The sequence below is a fragment of the Hyposmocoma kahamanoa genome, unplaced genomic scaffold, assembly GCF_003589595.1.
Source record: "Hyposmocoma kahamanoa isolate Upper Pololo Valley unplaced genomic scaffold, ASM358959v1 62, whole genome shotgun sequence".
Taxonomy (NCBI): Eukaryota; Metazoa; Arthropoda; class Insecta; order Lepidoptera; family Cosmopterigidae; genus Hyposmocoma; species Hyposmocoma kahamanoa.
In genome coordinates this window covers 19,617,821-19,643,327 of record NW_020653850.1, presented here as the reverse complement: position 1 = coordinate 19,643,327, position 25,507 = coordinate 19,617,821, and the positions used below count along the sequence as shown (strand labels likewise).

At 35.0% G+C, this 25,507-nt stretch overlaps 1 protein-coding gene and 1 long non-coding RNA gene across 2 annotated transcripts; one reads left to right on the top strand and one right to left on the bottom strand.

The window, feature by feature from the left end:
• Positions 1 to 18,027: 18,027 nt before the first annotated feature.
• On the top strand, positions 18,028 to 19,779 carry LOC113229804. The gene has a single exon (XM_026463484.1). The coding sequence runs from the start codon at positions 18,028 to 18,030 to the stop codon at positions 19,777 to 19,779; it is 1,752 nt and encodes a 583-aa protein (XP_026319269.1).
• A 4,139-nt stretch (positions 19,780 to 23,918) lies between these two features.
• Positions 23,919 to 25,198, bottom strand: LOC113229411. Its single transcript, XR_003310412.1, has 3 exons — positions 25,145 to 25,198; positions 24,679 to 24,799; positions 23,919 to 24,003 (listed from the first exon to the last, which is right to left on the bottom strand). It is a non-coding gene; the product is annotated as an uncharacterized LOC113229411 (long non-coding RNA).
• Between the last annotated feature and the right edge of the window lie 309 nt (positions 25,199 to 25,507).

Sequence of the window (25,507 nt, the reverse complement as noted above, 5' to 3'; positions counted from 1 at the left end):
AACTTGTAAAAATAAGAATATGAAGTTCTTAACAGTGTGGTGTTAGTTTGGTTGCAGACTGTTTCTGACGTTGCATGCTTCTCAATGAGTTATTCAACTTGACTCGATTAATTACATAGTATGTAAGTACTGCATTTGACAAAGTTTATTTCAATATAGCACGAGAATACTGTGATAAATATTTTAATTTTGCGAAAAAGGCTTTGATCATTTTGCGTCGCCGACTTTTTCTGACTTAAGTCGACTCCGCATTGGTAAGTGTGGTGCTTCCCTAAAATATAACTTTAACGCTACACACCAATAAATGTTATTTAACCTGTAAAAAATCACGCAAAAGTTGCCTAACGATTTGGAAATGATATATGAGTACGTATTACTTTCTCTTTCCAGGAAAAGTGAAGAAATATCATGACTCAACGGAAAAGCATTCGCATTAGTAAGGAAATCTTTCTAGGTGACGGTAGAAACATTTTCTCTTCTTTGTGCTTTGACGTCGAACAGATCTCATATAAAAGTGAAAATGGGTTTGCTATTACACGTAAACGCGTAAAATGATAAATAAAAAAATATTTTATTTTCCCTATTAAATCTAAACACGGAATTATATCAGCAATTCAAAAATACGAATACATATAAATTACAAAATATCTCTACCATTTTGGATACTTTTAAAAACTTTTGAGTTTTTTCATATTAATTCATAAGAAGTGACGAGACGAACAAGTCGTGCGCCTGTTGGTAAGCGACACGCCTTTCCATAACAGTTGCAGTGCCACTCAGCACTGCCATAACAGTTGCAGTGCCACTCAGCACTGCAACTGTTATGGAAAGCTTTAAATTGTAAAGATCTTAGGGACACGGATCTGAGATATAAGTTGACAAGTCTCATGTGCCTGTAATTTCATCAGCGCCCTTACCCTTCACAACCGGAACGCAGTAATACTCTCTTACTGCTTGACGGCAGAAATAGGTAAGATGGCATTACTTCCCTGGACGAACTCTGACAATGAAAGTTGCAAGATCGGTTAAAAGACGAAACGAAAATAGGTTTATTAATTTAAGAGGACAGCGTTTTTGTAACAGTTTATCAGTGTCCCGCCACTTGGTATAAAAAAGAAACATGTGTGACCCCTACACATTACAATAGAGTATTTAATGACTTTAAAACTTTGCCCATTAAAGCAATTAAGACAAGATTACACGAATCATGAAATGTACAAACTAGTAGAAGTGGTATCAAGAGGCTCGATACTAAAGCCATTGACGCCAAAAGCACACTTTGTTGACTTAAACTTCCAATACATACTTAGTTAACGTAATCTTGATTGGAAACAATTGAAAAAAAAAAGAACCTTATTTAAACACAGTAACGTTTACTTAGTACCACTGTAAATATATATATTTTTTATACAACATCAAGTGACGGAAGGCACAAGTCGTGCGCCTGATGGTAAGCCACATTTACTACTGCAACAGCTATGAACCATCGCTTACCGTGGTGGTAAGCGATGGTTCATAGCTGTTGATGGTTCATAGCTGGTGGTGGTAGTGTTGCAGTGCCACTCAGAGCTTTAAATCGCGAAGAAGAAGTCATTTAAGTCATTTCACTAGCATCTTACCCTTCAAAACCGAAACGTTGCCGCTTGGCCGCAGAAATACGACGAACTCTTTCACAAGGAGCTCTACTGCTACGAATACATAAAGTGAACCATCCAAACAAAACGTACGTAGCAACAGCTTGTTAATGAATACTCGTACAGTGTAATGACCTGGTTATCTTTTGGCAAACGAAATATGTTTGCGGTATGATTATTGTTTGATTTTATGACTTCGTGTTAAGATTTTGGTTTCATTCATGGACGTTTCATACGAATTTGTAGTTATTAAATTGTTATCGAAGTTAAGATCGAATGGTTTTGAGTAAATTCCATCAAAAAACTTAAGATATAAAAAAACGGTAAAGTTCTTGGGCTAGCACAGGCAGTTCTACGACAAACTTCAAAAAAATATTACATTAATACGAGGAATAAAATTGAACTAGCTGTTCTTGATAATTATCACAAATTCATTTAGGGGGCAATGTTATACGCTTCCATCGCTTCTATAATAAGATTCCGGTTGATATTCGAAACTTGCCATTCATGAGGTTTCTAACTATAGTGAAACAAAAACTTATACTTGTGATATCGACGTGGTAACCGTTATCACGAGACTGTTTTGCGGAGTAGTTGATGGAATGAATGGATTGAAAGAAATAACCAGCAAATCAAAGTTCAATGTTGTATTTAACAGTATAACACTGAAGGTTACAGCTTCTGCGTACTTGACAAAAATCCGTGGCGGTGACCAGTTTAGCTTTTGCAGGTAGTTTCGATCTATGACGTTTGTAATAAATATTGTAAATGATAAATGTGTACAATTGTATATTTACAAAGAGCAACCGCTAGAGATTCTTGCTCATTCTTCTTAGAGTAATCTGCCTTACAAATCAGCAGTAGAGTTGACGATTTCAAGTGTAATTTGCTTACCTATAAAATAAAGATTATTTGGGTTTGATTGACTTTTCAAGGTTTTGTAGCAATAATCACCTGTACCGCGACGAAAGAGTGACAAAAAACGCGAGATACTGCTATTCTAGCTATATATATGTCGCTCTCGCGCAAATCGCGCCCTGTCGCGCTAGCCCAACAAGCTGTATAGATTACAACGACTTGCACTGTGCGTACCAATTGCGAAAATGAACTTTTCTAAATTGATTCGGGTCTGGATATTCTGGGTAGTGCTTTGGAGTGAGTTCCGTTGATTTGAGACCAGATATTTGGTGTGAAAATAATATGTAATAATTTAATAAATTTATGTTCTGGTATGGTCAGCAGAAAAATGTTGTGAAATGGGCAGATACGCTATCCGGTCCATATGGATTGAAATGTGGGGTGAGACATAGGGGGCCGATATAGCCATTTTTACCGAAACCAAAGAACCAATAGCCGGCCATTGTTGCGGAGAGAGTCACCGGCTCGTTTGTGCAGCCATGGGAGGCTCTTCACATTTTAGCCAAACGGAATTGACTAAAATATGTATTTGTGTGTTTACTAACTTAGGCATAAGGTTTTAATTGTTACTAACGCATATGGAGACATTCTGAATTAAGCAATACTACATTGTGTATTATGTGTGGAAATAAGAAATTACTACTGAGATAGTATAATGAAAAAGCCCGTGGGCATAATTTAGGACATGACGGCCGACTTTGCCTGCATGTCCTGACACTGTTCATGAGCAAGTGTGATGAAAAATTATAATTATTATTAAACCCAAAAAAGAGGAGTTTTAAGTTTAAGGCCTTTGTATGTATATTTTTGTGTCTGTCTGAGGCAACACTGCACCCGCTCATAGTAGGCCCCCAGGACAGAGTGTTTACTGGCGCCGAAGAAGCCCCGATTTCAAATAGTTTTCCTGCTTTATTTGAAATCGGGCAGGACGAAGAAGAATATTTAAGTATTCCATACTCAACTCAGAGAGTATATCTGTTTCAGATTTCTTTTTACGTCCGACTGAGGAAGCGTGAGCCTAGTGATCCTTCATACTGGGAATCCTACTACGAATACCAGACTGTTACGCAGACGTCCTGAATGTTTTTGCTTATATATTATTTTATGATACCAAGTGATAAGACTAACAAGTCATGCACCTGGTAGTAGGTGACACGTCTGTCCATAGCAGTTGCAGTGCCAATCGCAAAGATCTGAGAGGCACTGCCACTGCGCCCGTCACCCTGAGAGTACGTATTTATTATAATAAAATATTCAGGATGCTGTTGCACCTGTCACGCTTCTGCTGTGCATTGGGAATGTTTGCTAATTCGCACGTAGATGGCTTTGTAGCCATATGCGAAAAAGAGTGGCATCATTGTTGTGTAGCATTCGTGGCAGCGGTAACGGCCTCCTGAGTGTTATTGCATTCAGGGTCCAGGGCTCGTTTCATGAGCGCTGGAATCGAATGCATATCAATAAGAACTTTTCTTATACTATCAAGTCGCGCGCCTGATTTAAGCTACACGCCTGTCCATAACAGTTGCAGTGCCACTCAGAGCTCGCAAAAATCTAAGGGGCACTGCCACTGCGCCTGTCGTCTTGAGACGTAAGGTGACAAGTCCCATGTGCTTGTAATTTCATCAGCACCCTTACCCTCCAAAGCCGGTACGCAGTAATTGTCACATTACTGCTTGGCGGCAGAAATAGGTAAGGTGGTAGTACTTCCCTGAACGAACTCTTTCACAAGGAGCTCTAATGCTTATAATGTATTACCTATTCACTATTCGCACTCTTTGATGTAATAAGGTCACATCTGCAAAATGACAACTTTTCAGGAGAGAATTTTGAAGATTCTACGAACGAAATTAGTCGATATATTTTTTATGTTTATATATATAGAATGGTTATAAAATTTTCATATACGTAATTTGTTTCATATAATTCGTGTTATTTTTATGACTTTCATGAGATAAAACACTTTTGTCGTATTATCACATGTGGCATTTTTTATACCAGGCGTACGTATTGTCTTTATCTGAGTGAATAAATTTATTATTAATATGTATACTTTGTATGTACCAAGTGCCCACAAAAAATCAATTTCATGTTTGATTGAATTGAATGACGCACACACTCATAGTCCCGCACTAGGGAAACCCTGTATACATAGCACATAGGAAACCACAAATTACACCTAAACTAACGAGATAAAGATGTAGTAAAGATGAGTAGGCTTTACAAATATTTCTCCCGGCCCGGGAATCGAACCTAAAACCCTGCGTGGTAGTCCAGCGTAGCAACCGTTCGGCCACAGAGGCATTAATACCTACCTAGGTAACAAAATTTATTATTATATATTTGAAGAATAATGACTTAAGTTAAAATAGTTCAATTTAGTAATTGTATTGTGTAAATTAATATAATAAAATAATAAAGTATATTATAACACGACATCATTAGGGCGGTTTACGATTAGTAGGTTTTGCGCAAAACAAACTCTCAATTTTTTCAAACTATTTTCCTGATAATTTACATATTTTTTAGATAATCCATTACTCTAGAAACCTGAGGAAATAAAAGACAAAATTAAGTACAGGACATCAAATGTTTAATTTGTACTTTACATCTTAATCATAATTTTGTTTAAGTTCTCCATATATCTCGTACTCACGCTACAGGTTTATATCACTACGCTACTCACAGACTTATAAATTAAACTAAGCATAACATTAATAAATAGCATTATCACAGTCATTTGGTGGTATTCTTCAAGGAAAATTTCTTTACATGTACCGCTCGCGTACTTTCGTAAACATTTCTCCACTGTCAACTTTATCAGGGCCTTCGTTCTTGCCGAATTTCGTCAACCTGGTTGTTTTCACGAGGCCCTTATCAGCCGCTTTCCTCCAGTATACCGTCTGGACTCCATGTCTTCCAGCGATGTAACGGGTAGCGGTTCCAATAAGCTGCATTTTCTGTACGTTATTTGCTGGTGTTTTAATATTTAAATATCGAATTTTGTTACTCCACTCGGTACTGTAGTCGAACGTTTAATAATGCGGTGAACTAAGTCTCACGTCTTTATATAGTAGCGAGCACGTGCCACGTTGATGACTGATAAAGTCATGCCACGGCTTCTGCGGTTGTTTGTATACAAATAGTTCGCATATGTACGTGTAAACTTTGCACTTTGTTGTGCTCGTGAGTCGTCGTAATTTTCCTTTTAATCGTGTGAAATCGTTTTATTGTGTGAAATTTAATTTTTATCTTTACAGTTCCAAAATATATTTTTTGGAATTTTCACTTTGGGATTTGAACTTTCCTGTCCAGGGAAGTACTGCCACCTTACCTATTTGTGCGTTTCGGTTTTGAAGGTGGGTGCTGGTGAAATTACGGGCACATTCGACTTGTCAACTTGTCTCAGGGTGACGAGCGTAGTGGCAGTGCTCCCCAGATCTTTGGTATTTAAAGCTCTGAGTGGCACGGCAACCTGGCACTTGGTATCGTAAAAAAGAACGCCTATTATATTGAAAATATCGCAGTCATCTAGAGATGATCATAGGTTATCTAAAAAATACGTTTTTATATACAATACACAAGGCCTTTTGTGAATTTTTTTACGTTTCTCATATTTATTTTAAAAAATCGCAGATTGGAAAAGCGCTGTACGGATGACTCCCGTGGATTTTCAATGTTCGTTTCCGCAGAGGCTGTATAATAAATAATCTTTTGTTGACGACAGGTTGAAGTCTTTGTCTTTTTTAAAAAACTAATGTTTCTCGATATTTATCTTAAACTTTGTAAATGCCATATTTGGAATGTCGACAGGAATTTTATAACAGAAGAGCATTAAACGCCTCTTCAATGAATATGCGAGGATGTTGGTCAAGAACCGCCAGTATATTTTTGTTTCTTGTAGTAATATTATGTCGATCAATATTTTTCACGAAAAATACTATCATTTATAATAAAATAATAGTTCGCTTGTGTATTGTCCCGCTGCTGGGCACACCACAAGAGGGTTTATGCTATAGTTCTAACGTGGGTCCAGTGCGGGTTGGAAACTTCACACATGATTAAATTGTGTTGAAGATGTGTGCAGGTTTCCTTGCGATGTTTTCCTCCATCGAAAAGCTCATGACAAATTTCAAATTCAATTTCGCACATAAATACCGAAAAACCCGGCTTGAGAGGCGATAGGTCAAACTATTAGGTTATCACGGCAAAAACTACAGTTCTTGGTAATATAAATAGCATTTTAAATGTACTGTTGGGTATGTATAGGAACTTTAATTTCGTAGGCTTATCGCTCAGAGACTTTTTTCAATTGTCCTTATTTTTTAGCGCTCCGGTGTTCTCATCTGTACGTGTCTTTTGGAATATTTATTGTTAAGCCCCAGATTCCAAATTTAATCGTTCTGAAATTTTGCATATATCCCTTTGGCCAGTCCCCAAAGAGATTTCCATTTTCGTAATATAGTCAAATTAAAAAAGGTCATATAGGTAGATTTTTCGAGTTGCGAGACATGAGATAAAACATGATAAAGTTGGCCATTTTTGTAAATATTTATTGGACTTTGAATCTTTTGATCATATCTGAAATTATGAATGTATTTATTTGCCAATAGATTATTCATAATTTTGTGTATAAATATAAATTTTGATAAAAGTATTTTAGCGGTTAAATGGTTCAATATAATTTTTTTTATTGATGTTAATATAGCAATCTAAAGTTTGTATACATTTTTTGAAAGCATGAAACTGTATTTGGGATCTGAATCGCGTATATATGTTTTTTTTTCAAATGAATCAACGTTTCGTCTCCTTTACAGGTTCCTTGTTCACGGCTGATTGAGATGGTAAAGTTATCAATCAACCTGTCATGTCTCATAAAAAAAAAAACTACTATGCCTGAATTTTTTGAGGATAAAATTGTGCCCGTCAGGGGCACAGATTAGCATCTAGTACTTATTTGTCACTAATTTTATTGTAAGTAAATATTAATAGGGTTTTTTTTTATTCATTTCAGACATAACTGATTCATGACTTCACCGTCTCAGTTAGCCGTCATCACTGGATCTGCAAAGAGCCCTAATTATTGGCATGTATAAAAAACCAAATATTTTCGAATGCATTATTTAGATCCGAAAAATTTGTTACATTTCTAATTTGTAACAACCGCGAAAACCTAATATCTTAATATTAAAAACAAACCAGGAAATACTTATCATACAGCTAGACCAACGGCAGACTTAGATGATAATCGAATAAATAATCATAGTTTTATCATTTTTTAGTTATAATAACTAAGCATCACATACATACATAATGATCATCGTATGATATTTATGATAATGACTGACTCATTACGTGGTTATAATTGTACACGTAGAATGCTATTTCAGGTTCTATATTAAAAAATTGTATTTTAGACCTCTTTTTAAAAAATAGAATTCCAAATTCTAGTAGTAAAATTTTTCTTTCTTCGGGACAGGCTAATTGGCCACACTGTCAGATTTTAGACCGTAATTTTTCTTCAATAGTTTAATATTCTGACATTTTCACGTAATTTTGCATCAATAGTTTCATTTTCTGATATTTTTTCGCGGGAAATCGTTATATTTTTCGGTAGCCATTTTGAAACTCGCTGACGACAAACAAATTATTTCCAAAATTCTTTGATGAAATTCCAAATTTGAAATTACTGACTGTGTTTGCCATTTCATAGGAAGCGTTTGAATTAGAAAATAGAACTGACGGTGGTACAATTTTCTATTATAAAACTGATGGCAGGGTTGTTATCGATGATTGCTCTTTTGACTTTTCAAGGAACAGATTTTCTACGCGATTCTTTTCCTAACGCACATCAATGACTGCTTCATTTAGGTATCAAGCAACCAGGGTCAACAAGAAGAAAACTCTGTCTGTTCCTTAAGAGAGGTCACGGCAGTACGAATCTGACCCTAAATCGTGTCTCCCACGGACAACAACTTATTTAGTGCCTCTGCAAGACCCTTCGACCTGATTCTAGTTTACGAAGTAGTTAAGTCTGTCCCTGTCGCCGATGGCTATATCTCCTTTTTTATTTTTAGGTTTTTTATCAGGCGTCATTTCATTTAGTCGTTTTGTAAGCAAAACAATGAAATAAATACCGTGAAAAATATCCACAAATATATTTACTACCTTTAAATAAATATTAGTATTATTATGTTTAGTAGCAGTGGAGCTCCTTGTGAAAGAGTTCGTCCAGGGAAGTACTGCCATCTTACCTACTTCTGCCGCCAAGCAGCAATGTCAGCATTACTGTGTTCTGGTTTTGAAGGGTGAGGGTGCTGGTGAAATTACAGGCACGTGGGTCCACATATGTCTCAGGGTGACGGGCGCAGTGGCAGTGCCCCTCAGATCTTTGCGATTTAAAACTCTGAGTGGCACTGCAACTGTTGTGGACAGGCGTGTAGCTTACCATCAGGCGCACGATTTGTTCGCCCCTTCACTTGATATTATCTATATAAAAAAATACGGTATTTTTACCTGTGGAATTCAGTACCTATTTAAACTTTAAATGTAAAATTGCTACCTTTGCGCAATACATTTCGAAACCGTGCATCAAAGAAGTAAACGACCTTTACATTAAACGAATATTTCAAAAAACATGTTATCCTGTCTGTAAATGTTGTTTAAACTGAAGAAGAGGCTGTATGGTGGAACCTTTGCCTACCCAAATAAATGGGGGAAACCTAAAAAAATATTGTTTGTTAGATTCACGATGTTTACCTCTATTGTAATATATTATCTGTAGAAAACGTTTTACAAACACTGTTTCTTTGTTTACGTTTAGTTATTTCTAAAAAAACTGAATTTATCTGCTTGGCACTGAATTGATATCAACATTGGCGTGCAAATCTGGAAGATTCCTTTTGCTAATCAAGAAACAAACGCCACACCACATGACGTGTTATAATTCTATTGATATAAAAATATAATGTTGCGTAATGTATGTTTATTTACTATTAATTTATAGTTTTTTTCCGTGTACAAAGTGCGTTTGATAGCGACCGATATTCGTTTTTTGCGACTATTGTACAGTGTCGTCATAGATAAAATTATCATAATTGAAGTGTATTATAATCGAGATAACAAAAGGAAGCTTTCCATTCAATCGATAGTGGTATTTGAAGTAGGTAGGTGTATAATAATAATATTACAATATTGCTAAAGAGTTGGATTTCCCAAAGTACTTTAAGAAGTACTTTGGGAATTTTGTGATTCTATTGTTAAAACTATAGAATAATGATAACGATTTCTTGTTGGGTCGCTTCCAGCAAAAAATGCAGAAGGCGGTCCTGCTCGATACGGCACGTATTATTCGCCGGCTCTTGACATGAGTCCCTGACTCTACTCTATTAAAAAATTCAAAGTTAATTGTGTAGGCCTTGGGAGAGGCGAGTCTAAAATAGATATCCAAAATAATAATAATAACAATAATATATGGAATAAATCATAATATTATTATAATATATCATAATTTACAATAAATCGTACTCCATATGATATACACTTAAAAGACTTAAAAACCAGATTTATGGATATTTTAAGATAGATAGATAGATATTTTAAGATGTGGAAGCTGTACAATATTTTATATAGAAATAGAGGTAACTACCTAACTAAGGTAAACGATTCTCTTATGGGGAACTGTGTACGTTTTTACGATAAGATTCCGGAGCATATATTAAGATTACCATTTCCTAAGTTTAAAACGTACATTAAAAGTGTTTTAATTGAAAAGTCATATTACAAAATTGTAGAATACGTGTTAGATAAAGATGTATGGAAAGACAACGTGAGTCTAGATTCCACATAAATATGATTCAAAATGTATTCTATAGCATTTAAGTTTATTTGAAAAGAGCAATACCTACAGTTTCTTGCTCGTTCTTCTCAGGGAGGTTAACGTAGTGAACGAGAAGTAGCTTAAAAAATTACGTTTTCAAGTGTAAAAATTTTACCCTAAGGAATAAATGATTATTTGCCTGCCTCCGTGGCCGAACGGTTACCATGCCGACTGCCACGCCTAGATCCCTGGTTCGATTCCCGGGCCGGGAGAAATATTTGTATTGCCTATATTTATTTCTCTCGTGAGTTTGGGTGTAATTTGTGGTTGTCTATGTGTGTGTCCAAGTCACCCGCGACACAGGGTTTCCCTAGTGCGGGGCTATATTGAGTGTGTGCATTATTATTTGACTTTGACTTTAATTTAGAGTATATTTACAGAGTATTTTTGCCATTAGCTAACTTAAAAAACATTTTTTTTCTTTTAAAATGTTAAATAATGCTTTTCATGTTTTATTGGCTATGGTAATTTAAAATATAATATTCATGAAAACCACTCAAAACTTTTGAATAGGAAATATGTATTTCATCATGATAATGCCAAACCAAACAACGTCAAACAAAACCGTCGAACACTATTATACCGTCCTTATTATAACTAACGTAATCAACATTTTTACCAAAATTGAGTTATTAACATATCTGGAATAACCGAAACAAAATCAACAACCCCCTCTAATTTTATATCTTATTTAGTTTCAGTGATAATTGACATTTTTTACTAGCAATAAAACTTTAGGTGCTACTATGACGTACTTTTTAATTGTGACGTGTCAGTTTCACATAATTACATAATTTATTTCATGTCGTTCATATTATTTTATGAGTTTAATCTACTGACAAGAACATTCACAGCCACTGCATGTTCCAAACTACACACAATTGATAGTGTTTTGTTTTAGTGTTTAATTTTGTCAAAGAGTATCAGTACCGTAGTACCGTGGACAGACGTGACAGTGTATACCTATTGTGAATGTATTAATAAAAAAAATGTAGTCGACTTGTTGTAATTATTCATGTTAAGTACTTTTCCTAGCGGAAAGGCAATCATGGTATCTATTTTATTCTTATAATCCCTACTCTGTTATTGCATAGTCAGAATACTCTGTTGTTTATTAATTAATCTATGATATTGAAGTGTTGTGTCTGCACCGCACATCAGTGAAACAACGTGTGTATGGGACGTCGCATCTAGTACGTAGATATCGTTACTATCATGTGTATTATTTTAGGCTTTATTATACGAAGGGTACGAAATGTCAGTAAGTAAACATTGTTAAAGGTATATAAATACATGCCCATAAGTAAATTAACTATATATTTTATATCTACACCAGATTGGAACTCGTAAGAGGATATTCACGAGGGTGTGAATGACTGTAATGACTGTAATGACTATAATGACTCGAATATCAATATGATCGTGATATCAGAGATTGGGAGTGATATTGCTCAACATGTGCATGGTTGAATTAAAATTTTAACACGCTTCTTTTCCTTTTTTAACCTTTTATTTATTTTCATGATCATTATTGAATATGTCAGCCCCATTAGAAAAACAAACACATTTTCTTTTAAATGAATTACATAACCTAAATACGTACAGGGTTTATTTAACACGTTCACGTCTAAATGTGTAATACGTTTTAGTGACACATTTTTTTTTGTAATATCATGTGACGGAACGAAGAAGTCGTGCGCCTGATGGTTGCACTACCACTACGTCTGTCGCCCTGAGACGTAACTTGACAAGTCCCATGTGCCTATGATTTCACCAGCACCCTTACCCTTCAACACCGGCGGCAGAAATGGGTAAGGTGGCAGTATCCCTGGACGAACTCTTTCACAAGGAGCTCTACTGCTACTAAACCATAACAAATATGTATTATATGTGATACAAACACACATAGGAAATATTTGTTTAAATAAAAATTTAAGCGTTAATTCATCATCATCATTATTTCAGCTGAAAGACGTCCACTGCTGGATTCAGGCCTCTCCAAAGATCGCAAAATGTCTTGCACAGCTAGCAACCAATGCATTCCCGCAACATTAATTTTCAACAATCATCATAAATAAGTCATCATGATTTTGCCAAAAAAATCGCGATAACCTAAAAACACGAAAAACCAACGAACATTCATTTTCAATTATTATTTCATACCCTTGGTAAAATAGAGACACGTGTGATTATACGTCAAAAGTGCATTTATCGCATGAAAGTCGTAGTTGTCGACTAACGAGCTCTACTGCTGCTTACGACCTGGAAGCGCAGTAGAGCTCGTTGTGAAAGAGTTCGTCCAGGAAAGTACTGCCACCTTACGTATATCTGCCGCCAAACAGTAATGTACAAGCATTACTGCGTTGCGGTTTTGTGCTGGTGAAGTTACAGGCACATGGGACTTGTCAACTTATGTCTCAGGGTGACGGGTGCAGTGGCAGTGCCCCTCAGATCTTTGCGATTTAAAGCTCTGAGTGGCACTGCAACTGTTATGGACAGCCATGTAGCTTACCATCAGGCGCACGACTCGTTCGTCCCGTCACTTGATATTATAAAAAAGACTAACTTCGCTCGTAGAATCTTTAAATCTCTCTTTTGAAGAGTTGTCAATTTGCAGATGTGACCTTCTTACACCAAGAGTGCGATACGATGGTCACTAACATAATAGTAAACAAAGCAAAACAAAAAAGGAAGTTAAAAAAGCTGGCATGAAACAGACGTTGTAAATGACACAATGATGTTCAATAAAGAAATAAAATTACAATTTGTGTAAAATTCATTACCCAATAAAACGAATTTCAGACGGGTATAAAACACTTTCCAGATTTGCCCCCTCTTCAGAAACGACCCTGTCATCGTAAATTAAACAAAGACGTCTTATTTGTTGTACGCAGTAATATTTAACGCAATTAATTGCATTTGTTATGTTAATTTGTTATGTTACATAAACATACATGTACATGTTAAGTATTCGGACACTCTATACAAAAACGGTAGAAATTTATTTACAGTGCTTCTATTGTCTTAATGTCCTTCGGCAACATCGGATTTCCGAATGCACACGAATATTAATTTCAATGCACATTAATTATTAGGTTTAAAATCTATAATAATTTGAATTTTAAACAACGAACTACCTATATTGTTGTTTTGTTTTCATTTTCGTGTGAACTATACAGAGCTGTAAAACTATTTCCCTATTTTTAATAACATGTACTCCATGTCAAATCAAATTAACAAAAGTATAAAATAAATAAAGTGTGCTTCTTTTTTATAACTAAAAATTAATATTTTTTCAGTTATTAAGTAATAATTTCAATTCAGTAAATATTTGAATGCATTCCTTCATCAGACATAGCTATGTTAGTACGTTCGCCAACGATGTCACGAATAACCACTTTCCGAGCTGCTCGAACTGGGGGCCTACCACAACCTCTTAAAACAATATTACTTTAACCTTACATTGACTTTTTGTACCATAACTCGCTTAAAGCAAGCTGATTGTAACGTTAAATTATGATTTTATACGCTATGGTGTGTTATTGGCATCTTTGTGACTATTTATTCACTCAGTTCGTACTATGACGTGACTTTAACATTAAAGTAATATTGCTCTTATGTCAATTTTAGCAATCTTAAAATAGTTACACGGATGCAATGGAAACAATATTATTTTCAGTTTAATTGTCTTAATATTGATTTGTAATTATTAAAAATTAAGTTAAACTTATTTATTTACATATATCTCTTCAATATTTTGTTTATTTTTTATTTAAATAGCACATAGTAAATAATTTTTGGTTAAATAAAAATACGCGATGTTTATTTCGTAAAATTATATCAGTGCCATCTATATGCTCCTTGGCGAAACTAACAGTTGACACTAGACTTATAGTTTCGAATTCGAATATTAAGACTCAGCTTGTTGTATTTATTTTTCTTCACGAAAATGCGGAATAATTATTGAAAACAGCGTAATTTTAATAAATTTTACTATTACATACTTTTCTTTTCTTAACAGTCAAAATTCTCTGAATGTAAATAACATTAAGTATTTAAACATTATAGTACCATAAGACGATTCGGAACATCAAAAAAAAAAGAGATGGCAAAATATAGTTCACATAGCGTTATCTCTTTCCTATTTTTAGTAAGGAATAGACAATATTGGGAAATCATTCGTTCTTTCAATTACTTTTGTAATACATTACTTGGTTGACAGGTTCGTCATGGTACGAATATGAGTAATATTATAATAAGCTTACTTTAAGTTTACATTGAAATAAGATTGTTTTTGGAAAGGTTATGGTAGGCCCCCGGGTATCGGCTTCTTGTAAAAAATACAAGTACACGCTGTGAATTATCTGTCGTGCCTGTGGCTTTAGCGGCTTTTCTCCAAATGTATCATAAATAAAATAAAATGTAATAGCAATTCTATACGACTGAAAGCGTCCTGTCTGTATCAAAGGCAAAGGGCAACTAAATAAAACCTGACGACAGCCGAAATACGAAGTTTGCCGAGAGACATTGAGAAAATAAAAGCACTGTAGATGTCTGCTAGGGTTATCTATCACTTTTTTGAGCTATTTATTCTCTGGTTTAACATGCACAGTGACTTTGTAAAAGCAAACGAATGTGTTTTATATGTAAATAATATGATTATTACAACGATTATGGTCATATATACAAATATGACCATTATCATTGAAATTTCAAGTATCTTAATTTTATGGTATTGTAGTGTAGGATCTACTCTATGAGTAGAAATACTGGCTGAATGAATATAGGTTTGGGTTTAGAATGTATTTAAAAAAAATAAGAGAAAAAATATAAGAAGATATTGGCAATTCGAAACTAGATTCCAAATTGAATACACAATTATATTTATTGAATTTTCTTATAAAAGTACCTCTACGCAATGCAATCTGAGCTACGTTACGGCTTCTATAGTACTTAACTTTGTGGCCGTCCCGTCAATGGGCGCCAGGCCTTACGTTTATATAACCCGACAGTGTTTATTCAAAACAACTTGTAAAGCTTTAACCTCATCTACAGACTTAAATGACACAAATGTCAATAACTGGTAATTAAAACCATTAGGGTTTAAAATATCTACTTACACGGCAGACTTGTGTAAACATTCATGATAATTATTAGTGGTTTTCGATTTATTTGCAGAGTGGAAGTATAATTACGTGGAATGTGTTATTTATTTATGATAAAAAGTATTATTTACGATAAAACCAATATTGGTTCTATATTTTATAGTACGCGAGAGTGCGAAAGAGTGAGTTGATCTCAAACATGATTGCACAGGCTTAGACTGATAAGGGAAAACCGTAATACTTATAATGAAAAAAATTGGAAATAACTTTGTTGTTGTATAAAATTAACTGAAATTTATATAAAGGGGAAATTCACTACACGAAATCAAATAGTTTTTATTGTCCGGTTCCATACACTAAGTAAAGTTTATTTTCTGTGAAAGAAAACGCACTAACACACACACACACACACACACACACACACACACACACACACACACACACACACACACACACACACACACGCGCAGACACACGCGCACGCCCGTATATTGGGTACGCCTACTTCAAAGGAACTTGGAAATGAAGTAGTTAAGCAATTATATTTCTTATTAAGCGCCCACTACTGACGAAAAGTAAACAAATACATTGCACAGATTATGAGATTATTTTACCTTTTGTTGTTTAATAATATTTACATGCGCAATTATTTACACAAGACAATTCTGCTAAAGGCACACGATTACAAGCCCATAATACGTGAGACATAAATGCAAACAAGTTTGTTTGTATTGTGTACAATAAAATTTAGGAGTTAATTTATCTCATAACTTTATGTACTTTGATCTTTTTTACGATAAGTTGGCGTACCGAAAATGTAGATACTAAAAATATATTGTAAAGAGTTGTAAACTTGGGCGTCACCAATCTTACAACATTTATCTTTTAGCATGGTACCATAATTATATTTACAGCTGTTTTATCAGCTTTGTACGCAATTTTTATTACGAAATCTAATATATACTGTTTTTTTCAGATTGTATAATGTTGACATGATTTCATCGCGTGTAGCTGATCCTGTAAATATTCTGTGATAACGTCTTAACTTTTTATTATATTACCGTCGTCAAAACCTAGCACACGCGTTTTCACATAGTTCGTTTTTACTGATTTTTGTTAAAGAGAAACTTATAAACCTCTAGTTCAAATATAATAAAGAAAGAGGTATAATTTAACTAATTAAAATGCTAACTACAATCTTTATTGCATTTACTCCATTTTACATCACGTTTTTATCTTCGTCCTGAAAAATCACATACGAGGTTTTCACTCTAAGACGACGTTATGTACTTGTTTGACATTGTAAAGGATATTTTTATTATGATACCAAGCGTCGGCACGAACAAGTCGTGCGCCTGGTGGTAAGCGGTGGTCCATAGCAATGCCACTCAGAGCTGTAAATCGCAACGATCTGGGGGGTCTATCATAACCTTTCAAAAAACAATCTTATTTCAACGTAAGCTTATAGTAAGCTTTTTATAATATTACTCATATTCGTACCATGACGAACCTGTCAACCAAGTAACGTATTATTGCTAAAGTGACTGAAAGAACGAATGATTTTCCAATATTGTCTATTCCTTACTAAAAATAGGAAAGAAATAACGCCATATGAACTGTATATTCGCCGATAAATGACACCCTTCGATAGATGCTGTTGAAGGTCGGTAGATGTTCGGTCGGCGCTCTCACCACAAAGGAATTAAAATTTACCTTGTGGCGGGACTTTAACCGCTCGACCCTCAGGGTGTATTTGGCTTTATGTCTGATGTACTCCACTATCTCCTCAGACTTCGTGGAGTAATACAGTCGTGGCAGGTACAGCAGCGTCGACGGTATGGCCGGACGCAGCAGGAAATTCGGTCCTGTCGGTGCTGTGCCACACTGGTTACTGATGGTGGGTTTCATCTTCCTCTTCACCACCTTTGTGAAGCCGTCCTCATCGCACCGTTTCCGTCCGAACGCTCAGTGAACTGTAGGGGAGAGGTGTGTCAATTGTTACAGGGAGGCAATTGTAACATCTGTTGTTTAACGTCATCTATTAACGAGTAGCGGTAACTATAGAAGGCAATCGAAGCTTTGTCTCGAACTGTTTTACCGACAGAACTTATGGGTAAAACAGTTCACCAATGCGTTGTCAGTATACGAAAGTTTGTGAAATAGCTGGTTTCGGAAAATTTTTACTCAGCACAGTTTTTGTTATTATAATTAAATTACACAGTTTTACTAGAGCTTAGTGGTGAATTTTGAAGAAGTTGACATCCAATCTAAACGTGGAGGTATGTGAATTGATCCAATTTACCATAGATTTTCGTTAATTAAGTATTATCTGCCAAAAAGCGGCAGTGGTGCAAAAGTAACAAAATAAGGAGGTACAAATGTAACGTGTTACAATTGACACCCCACACTAGCTAGTTACTTATTAGTACAATTATTTTTTCAGATTCCATACAAAATGGTTTATAAACGACCTCGGAAGACATCGCGTGGCACAATGTCACAAGAAAAGTATACTGAAGCTTGTGAAATTGTCATTAAGCAAGGGAAAAGTGTCAGAAGTGTAGCTACCAGCTTTGGCATGTGTCATGTAACTCTATCTAGGTATGTCGCTAAATACAAGAAGGATAATACATTTAAAACTGGATACGCCCCACATAATAAAGTGTTCTCTTCAGAACAGGAACTTGAATTGTCGCAATATTGCATGACAGCGAGTCAGCTTTACTTTGGTTTGACTACCAAAGATTTACGTAAATTGGCCTTTTCGTACGCCAAAGCAAATAATTTAAAATATCCCCAAAAGTGGAATGACACAGAACTCGCTAGCCTTGATTGGTACAAGGCCTTTATGAAAAGGCATTCAACTTTATCTGTCAGACGTCCTGAAGCCACAAGTCTTGCTCGAGCCATGAATTTCAACAAACCAAATGTTGAAAAATTTTTTGACAAGTGGGGTGAACTTTTAGATAGACTTAAATGTCAACCACATAATATATATAATATAGATGAGACGGGTGTAACAACAACTCAAAAACCTAGTAGAGTAATTGCTGTTAAAGGGACCAAACAGGTCGGTTCAATTACTTCTCAAGAACGAGGGACCCTGGTCACTGTTTGCTTGGCTGTTAATGCAATTGGAAACGCTGTGCCTGCTTTCTTTGTATTTCCCCGAAAGAATTTTCAGTCTCATTTTATTAGAGATGGTCCTCCTGGTTGTGGTGGTTCAGGTAACAAAAGCGGTTGGATGCAAGATGAAGAATTTTTATTGTTCATGAAGCATTTTACTAAATTTGCTAAGCCGACTCAAGAAAATCCTGTTGTAGTTATTTTGGACAATCATTCTTCCCATATAAATGTACCTGTTATTCAATTTTGTAAAGAAAACTTCATTTCTATTTTATCATTTCCACCACATACGTCGCACAAACTACAACCACTTGACCGGTCAGTTTTTGGACCGTTTAAAACTAAATTTAATATTGCTGCTGATCATTGGATGAAGAATCATCCTGGTCAACGAATGACCATATATGATTTACCAGGACTTGTTAAAGAAGCTATTGCTGTTGCTGTTACATCAAATAACATAACCCAAGGGTTTGCATGTACGGGTATATGGCCATATAACAAAGACATTTTTTCCGACATTGATTTTGCTCCAGCCAGCGTTACTGACCAAGCGAATGAAGAAGTCATGCTTGATCAGTGTGATCAGCAAGACATGACTGAACTGATTAACAACTCAGGACCTTCAACATCAAATCAGATTTTGCCTCAGATGTCATCTCAACCAACACCAAGTTTTTCTCATCATACACGTAAGATATCACTATTAGACGTGGTTCCTCTTCCAAAAGCACCACCACGAGTCAAATCTAAGACAGGGAGATCCAAAGGAAAAAGTGCAATATACACTGATACACCAGAAAAGAAAGCGTTAGAGGCAAAGCAAAGAAAGATTACTGAAAAAAAAAAACCAAAATTAAGAAATTTAGATTCTAAACCGACAGGGAAGAAATTTACTAGAAAAAATACTGTAAGAATTGAAGATAATGAGACAAATAAAGATATAAATGAAGACTTAGATGATACAGACGAAGACGATAATTATTGTATTGTCTGTTTTGAACATTACAAAACGAGCAGAGAAGATTGGTTGCAATGCAGAGATTGCCGCAAATGGGCACATTCCAGCTGTGCTAAAAATGATATTTTTTTTGTGTGTTTAAACTGTTTGTCGGAATAACTGTTATTGATTTGTTCATTAGTGATAGAGTAATCTCCAGACTGTATGTTTTGTATGTTACAATTGACTCTCATTACTGTTACAATTGACCCTCTTGGTGCAGCAATTGTAACAATATTAGCTGATCTCAATAAGTGTCATTTCCTATAATTTTATTTAATTTTTTGTTGTTTTCTTCATTTAATTTTAGAACTAGATAACTCAAAACTATTGTGACCAAAAATGATTACGCTGTGATTTTTAATTAAAATATTATGAAGGATTGAATTTTTTTTGTTACAATTGACACACCTCTCCCCTATAAAGTCATCTCTTTCTTTTTTGATGTTCCGAATTGTCATCTCGTAGTATATTGTTAAATTTCTTAATATTATTCATACGCAGAGAACTTTAACCGCCAAAAAGAATAGTATGTAATAATGAAATCTATTTAAATTACGTTGTTTTCAATTATTTCTCCGCATTTTCACGAAGAAAAATAAATAAAAACAAGCTGAGTCTTGATTGTGACGTTGTCAATTCGTCAACTATTAGTGTTGCCAAGGAGTGTATAGATGTCGCTGTCGTAATTTTGCGAAATAAACAACGCGTATTTTTATTTAACGAGAAATTATTTCTTTATTATTAAATAACAAAATAAACAAAATATTGACGAAGTATATGTAAATAAGTTCAACTTAACTTTTAATCATTACACGTCAATATTAAGACAATAAAACTGAAAATAATGTTGTTTCCATTGCATTCACGTTGCATTTTAAGATTTTATATATTAAAATATGACATAAGAACAATGCTACTTTAACGTTAAAGTCGCGTCATAGTGCGAACTGATTGAATGAGTAGTCATAAAATTGCCAATAAAACATCATAGTTTTAACATTATAATAAGCTTACTTTAAGCGCGTCATGGTACGAAAGGTCAATGTAAGGTTAAAGTAATATTGTTTTAAGAGCTTGTGGTAGGCCCCTTGAGGGGCACTGCTGCAAAGAACTCTCCTGATACTATAACATATATTATGAGTATGTATAGTATTGGGTTGGCCAAAACGTCTGTGTGGTATTAAAGTATCAATGTAAAACATTGATAGAAATAAACATCAAATTTTATGTTATCAAAATCGTGTCCATTCAAAGAATTTTGTAAAGACCGAAGCAAGTTAAAATGTAAAGCGGCTGTGTAAATATCCCCTAACCTATGGCAATTGTTTAACAAAAGCAATAGTTTTTGGCGGTTCCTTAAATATGTGTGTGGTCTGGCATTATCTTGATAAAACCCACCTTCACGATTCATCATTTTTCATGAATCATAAAGTTCAAACTTTCTTAAAGTACGAGCTGAAATATTATAACATTCAGACAATATAACATTCTCAAAAGAAAAAGTATTTATTTTTACTCTTGTACTTTAATTTGTAAATTAAAGTTTCATACAAAATTATTACTACTATATTACAAAAGCTTTACTCTACTCGCTACAGAACGTAAAAATTGCATTAAAGTTCTATTCTAGCTCTTTGGTTTTTGTTTTGTAGCGGTTCTTTGGCTTTCGTTTGAGTTTGTTGTCACGGATTGCTAACAAAATATACATTAAATATTGGTTGTTTCATTATCTTATTTACTCGTATAAAAAGTATTGTATGCAATCATTATAAAATTAGGTCTTAAAATCTCGTACCTATTACATGGTACTCGACATTAAGAACTTTCATTATGTAACGTTTGCAATTACAGTAGGATCACGTAAACATAGTGGGAGTGCAAACGGGGCCTTGAGCCGCGTAATTGCACAGTATCCCACGGGATATGTCTTAAGACGCCTTGCATCGCCGCGGCGCGTGTTTCTTCACGGGTGTTTTGGAAAGTGCCCCAGAGTGAATTGCGTCGTTCTGGTCCTCATAGAATAGAGTATTCCTAATTCGAGACTAGGTAATTGAAGTGATCAACTGACTTTACTTTATTAAATATAAATACAATTTTATGTATTCAAACTACAAACTTCTTTATCACAGTTATAAGTAAGTACCAGAACTTTCCCGTGTGTGATTTGATTTACAAAAAAATATACAAAAACATTTATTTAACTCTCCTAAATAGTAAAATAAATTTTAAATTTTTATTGTTTTGATATTCAAATATTTTTTTGTGAAATTACTCCATTAGTTTGTTATAAGTATTAATATAAAGATCGAACACTCAGTATGCTAGAAGACGTCGGTTCGAAGGAATTTTTTCTGAGTGTTCGATGATATGAACCAATGATAACCAGAAAAAACAGTATAAAATATACAAAGGAGTCCGTGACAGTCTTATTGTCACTAAGAAGTCAGAACCTGATGAGGGAATTTCACGGAAACCAAAAAGTCGATAAGCAAACTTTTGAGGCCAGTTTTTGTTTCCAATGAAAAAGTTGCAATTATTAATAGCTATTATTTTGTTTACACAGGGTCAAGGGTACGAGAAGATTGACTTTTGAGATTTAAATTGTACTCAATACTCGTGCGATAAGAACGGTTTAAAGTCCAAAGTATCAGGTTAGCGTGTGTTCTTGACTGTACAAAGTCATTGTTTTTTAATGTAATTTTTTTGTATCGCGATTGAACGGAACTTATCGTACGATGCACAATTTGCTGCGTAACTTACACAATAGGCTTACCTTATTAAAAAAATCTCGCTTTGCCACTACTAAAAGAACGCGGTGAATCTAGAGCGGTGGTACCCGTAACTTTGATTTCTAAGTTACGTACAGTTGTGATAAACAGTCACACAATACTTCTCATTAACAGTGGACGAAAATATCGTGATGAAACTTTCAAGTCGAAAAAGGTCCACAAACCTTGGAAAACGTGTGAGTCCCCAGCATTAGAGCTCGTCCAGGGAAGTACTGCCACCTTACCTATTACTGCCGCCATGCAGTAGTTCCGGTTTTGAAAGGTAAGCGTGCTGGTGAAATTACAGGCACATGGGACTTGTCAACTTATGTCTCAGGGTGATGGGCGCAGTGGCAGTGCCCCCAGATCTTTACGACTTAAAGCTCTGAGTAGCACTGCAACTGTTATGGACAGGCGTGTAGCTTACCACCAGGTGCACGACTTGTACATTCTGTCACTCTTTAAAAAATTCCACATTAAACTGCGCATAAATCTTATCCTTAGAGGAGACACGTGCACACCACAGGAACATATAATGGATGTCCGGATGCCACTGCTAAGTACAGAAGAGAAACATATGATAGACTAGTTGCGCTTAGCATGAGACGAAGGCATCACAGAAGTCTGTTTAAATAATAAATAAATCAGATTTTTTAATTATTATTTTTTAATACCGATGGGTTTTTATCACTTTTATAATTTTAATTTGAAAATGAAATTGATCAAAAAATCCATTGATGTTAAAAAGAAATCATTAAAAAACCAGATTTTCAGTAATTAGCAAAAACATGCTTGATCCCTTGACACTTTGGATGTGTGTGTACATGATATAGGAAATTATTAATTTCTTCGGATCTAAATGGCGTGTATTAAATTAAATTTGTTTTTTCAAACAAACCAACGTTTCGGGCCCTTTATAGGTTCGATGGTAATGTGTGACAATTGCCTAAAACCTAAGAACTTAATATCATGGTAGTAAAAATATCATGATATTCATGAAAATAAATATTCCAGAATATTTACAATCGTATACAATTTTACGTATTGATAAAATCGTGATGTAACAAAATTTGTCTCGTAATGAAAAATATTCCCTTGTTATTATAGCGATAACGTAATTAATACGATGTTTAGGTTCAATACCAATCACTGTTAGGTCACGTAAAAGATCATTCATCTTTCAACTTTTGTTAAACTTAATTTTTATTCTTATGAGAGGTGAATATTCTTTAACACGACCTCAGTGAACAGACTTCGACCTCCAGACGAGGTCTCTTCTCCAGTTTCGGTGACAAGAAACTATCTTTTACAATAAGAGCTTCAACTGCCAAATAACATAAACTATTCATATTTGTTTGTATTACTATGTAATTTGCGAAAATTTAAGAGTTTTGTTTATAATTCGAACAAAATGAAAGATCAGAAATCAATAGTTAGTCTGTATAGTCTCATTGCCGGACACAATGAGAGTGTTTGGACTGTAATTCCCACGCAGGTCCACTGGGCATTGGAAATTTGAAATTTCAGACACATCATTAAATTTTTTTGCAGATGTTTGCGATGTTTTCCATCTCTGAAAAAAATGAAACGGTTAGGTTGCTATGGCTCTTTACATTTTTGAAAACACGCACGCACGTACGCTCGCACACACACACTTACATACACACGCACACACGCACACACACACACACACACACACACACACACACACACACACACACACGCACACACACGCACGCGCGCACGCACGCACACACGCACACACACACACTACACACTTTTGTTCAGTGCAACGGAAGAAGATCCGTCTATGTGTAGCTTGATAAAGACTTGTGCTTGATCGGTCTCTGAAGGGAGCGATCCTAACTAGTTTAATCAGTCAACCGTACTAGGTCGGTCTTATAGTTCGTTTCATTCTTCTAGTTCCTTAGTTCGTCTAATCCTTGTACGAACATTGAACGAAGGTTCCAAACTGGTTATTATATTCACATGAACTACTACGGACTTCTAGCGTTGTGAGGTCAATACTAATTACACTATACTAAATATTTAAAGATACAATTTGTATGGGATCGGTCTGTCATTCTAAGTAAATACCTTTTTTTACAAAACTATAATAAATAACGTATATTTTATTAGAGTGGTGTGTTTGAAAATCAATATTTACAACGATTTCATACACATGTAGGTTGTTATTGTACATATCTGTAGACAAAATACACACCTACCAAAATATATTAACACTTACTTTTTTTCCATAATGTACGTAATAGAGACTTAAAACGAGCTGGCAACGTTCAGTCGTTCATTTCACTCGAACTTGTGCTAAAAGCAGGGAAAGATCGCTTATTGTCCCGCTCACATTGTTCCTGCCGAATAAAAGACAAGTGAACTATCAACGCAAACAGTTGCTAGTTCGTACTGAACTAAAACAATCGATGAACTATTAAGGCCGTGCAAGATGAACTAGTTCATGTTGGTCAGTGTCGGGAATATATTCCTAATAGTGCGTACGTAGTTCATGAACTATACAATCCTAGCTTGATATGCTGCCGTCTGTACATACACTGTCTTTGCCTGCGCCCTTTTCCGAATGGGGTAGGAAAAGACTAATTAACTAGACTAGCTACTATATAGCTTTCCATTTGCTAAGATCCTGAAATTCTTTCACCTCATTAAGATGCATCAATGCTTTCATATACGCTTGACCTGACCTTTCTTTTATGCCGTCTTCAATTTGGTTGTGGTAATTTCGCCTTGGCCGACCCTTATCAAATTACACACTGGCCTTACAACTCTGTAATGAAATCTCGGCTCACAAATTTTTTCACGTAATTAAAATGTTTAATTTATTCAGAATGAAATTCACCCGATACAAAACAGTGTACTCCAAAAAGCGAACAAAGTCACCATTATCATCATTGACTTACAAATAAATGGACGACGGGTCTAATAAAATGTCCCAAGTCAACCTATTTAAACGTAGTGACATGTAAAGGAATATGAAAAATCTAAAACGTTGAATTTAAACTGTAATGTCATAGTACTGTCTAATTTTGCTTGCTTCGCTGTCAGTC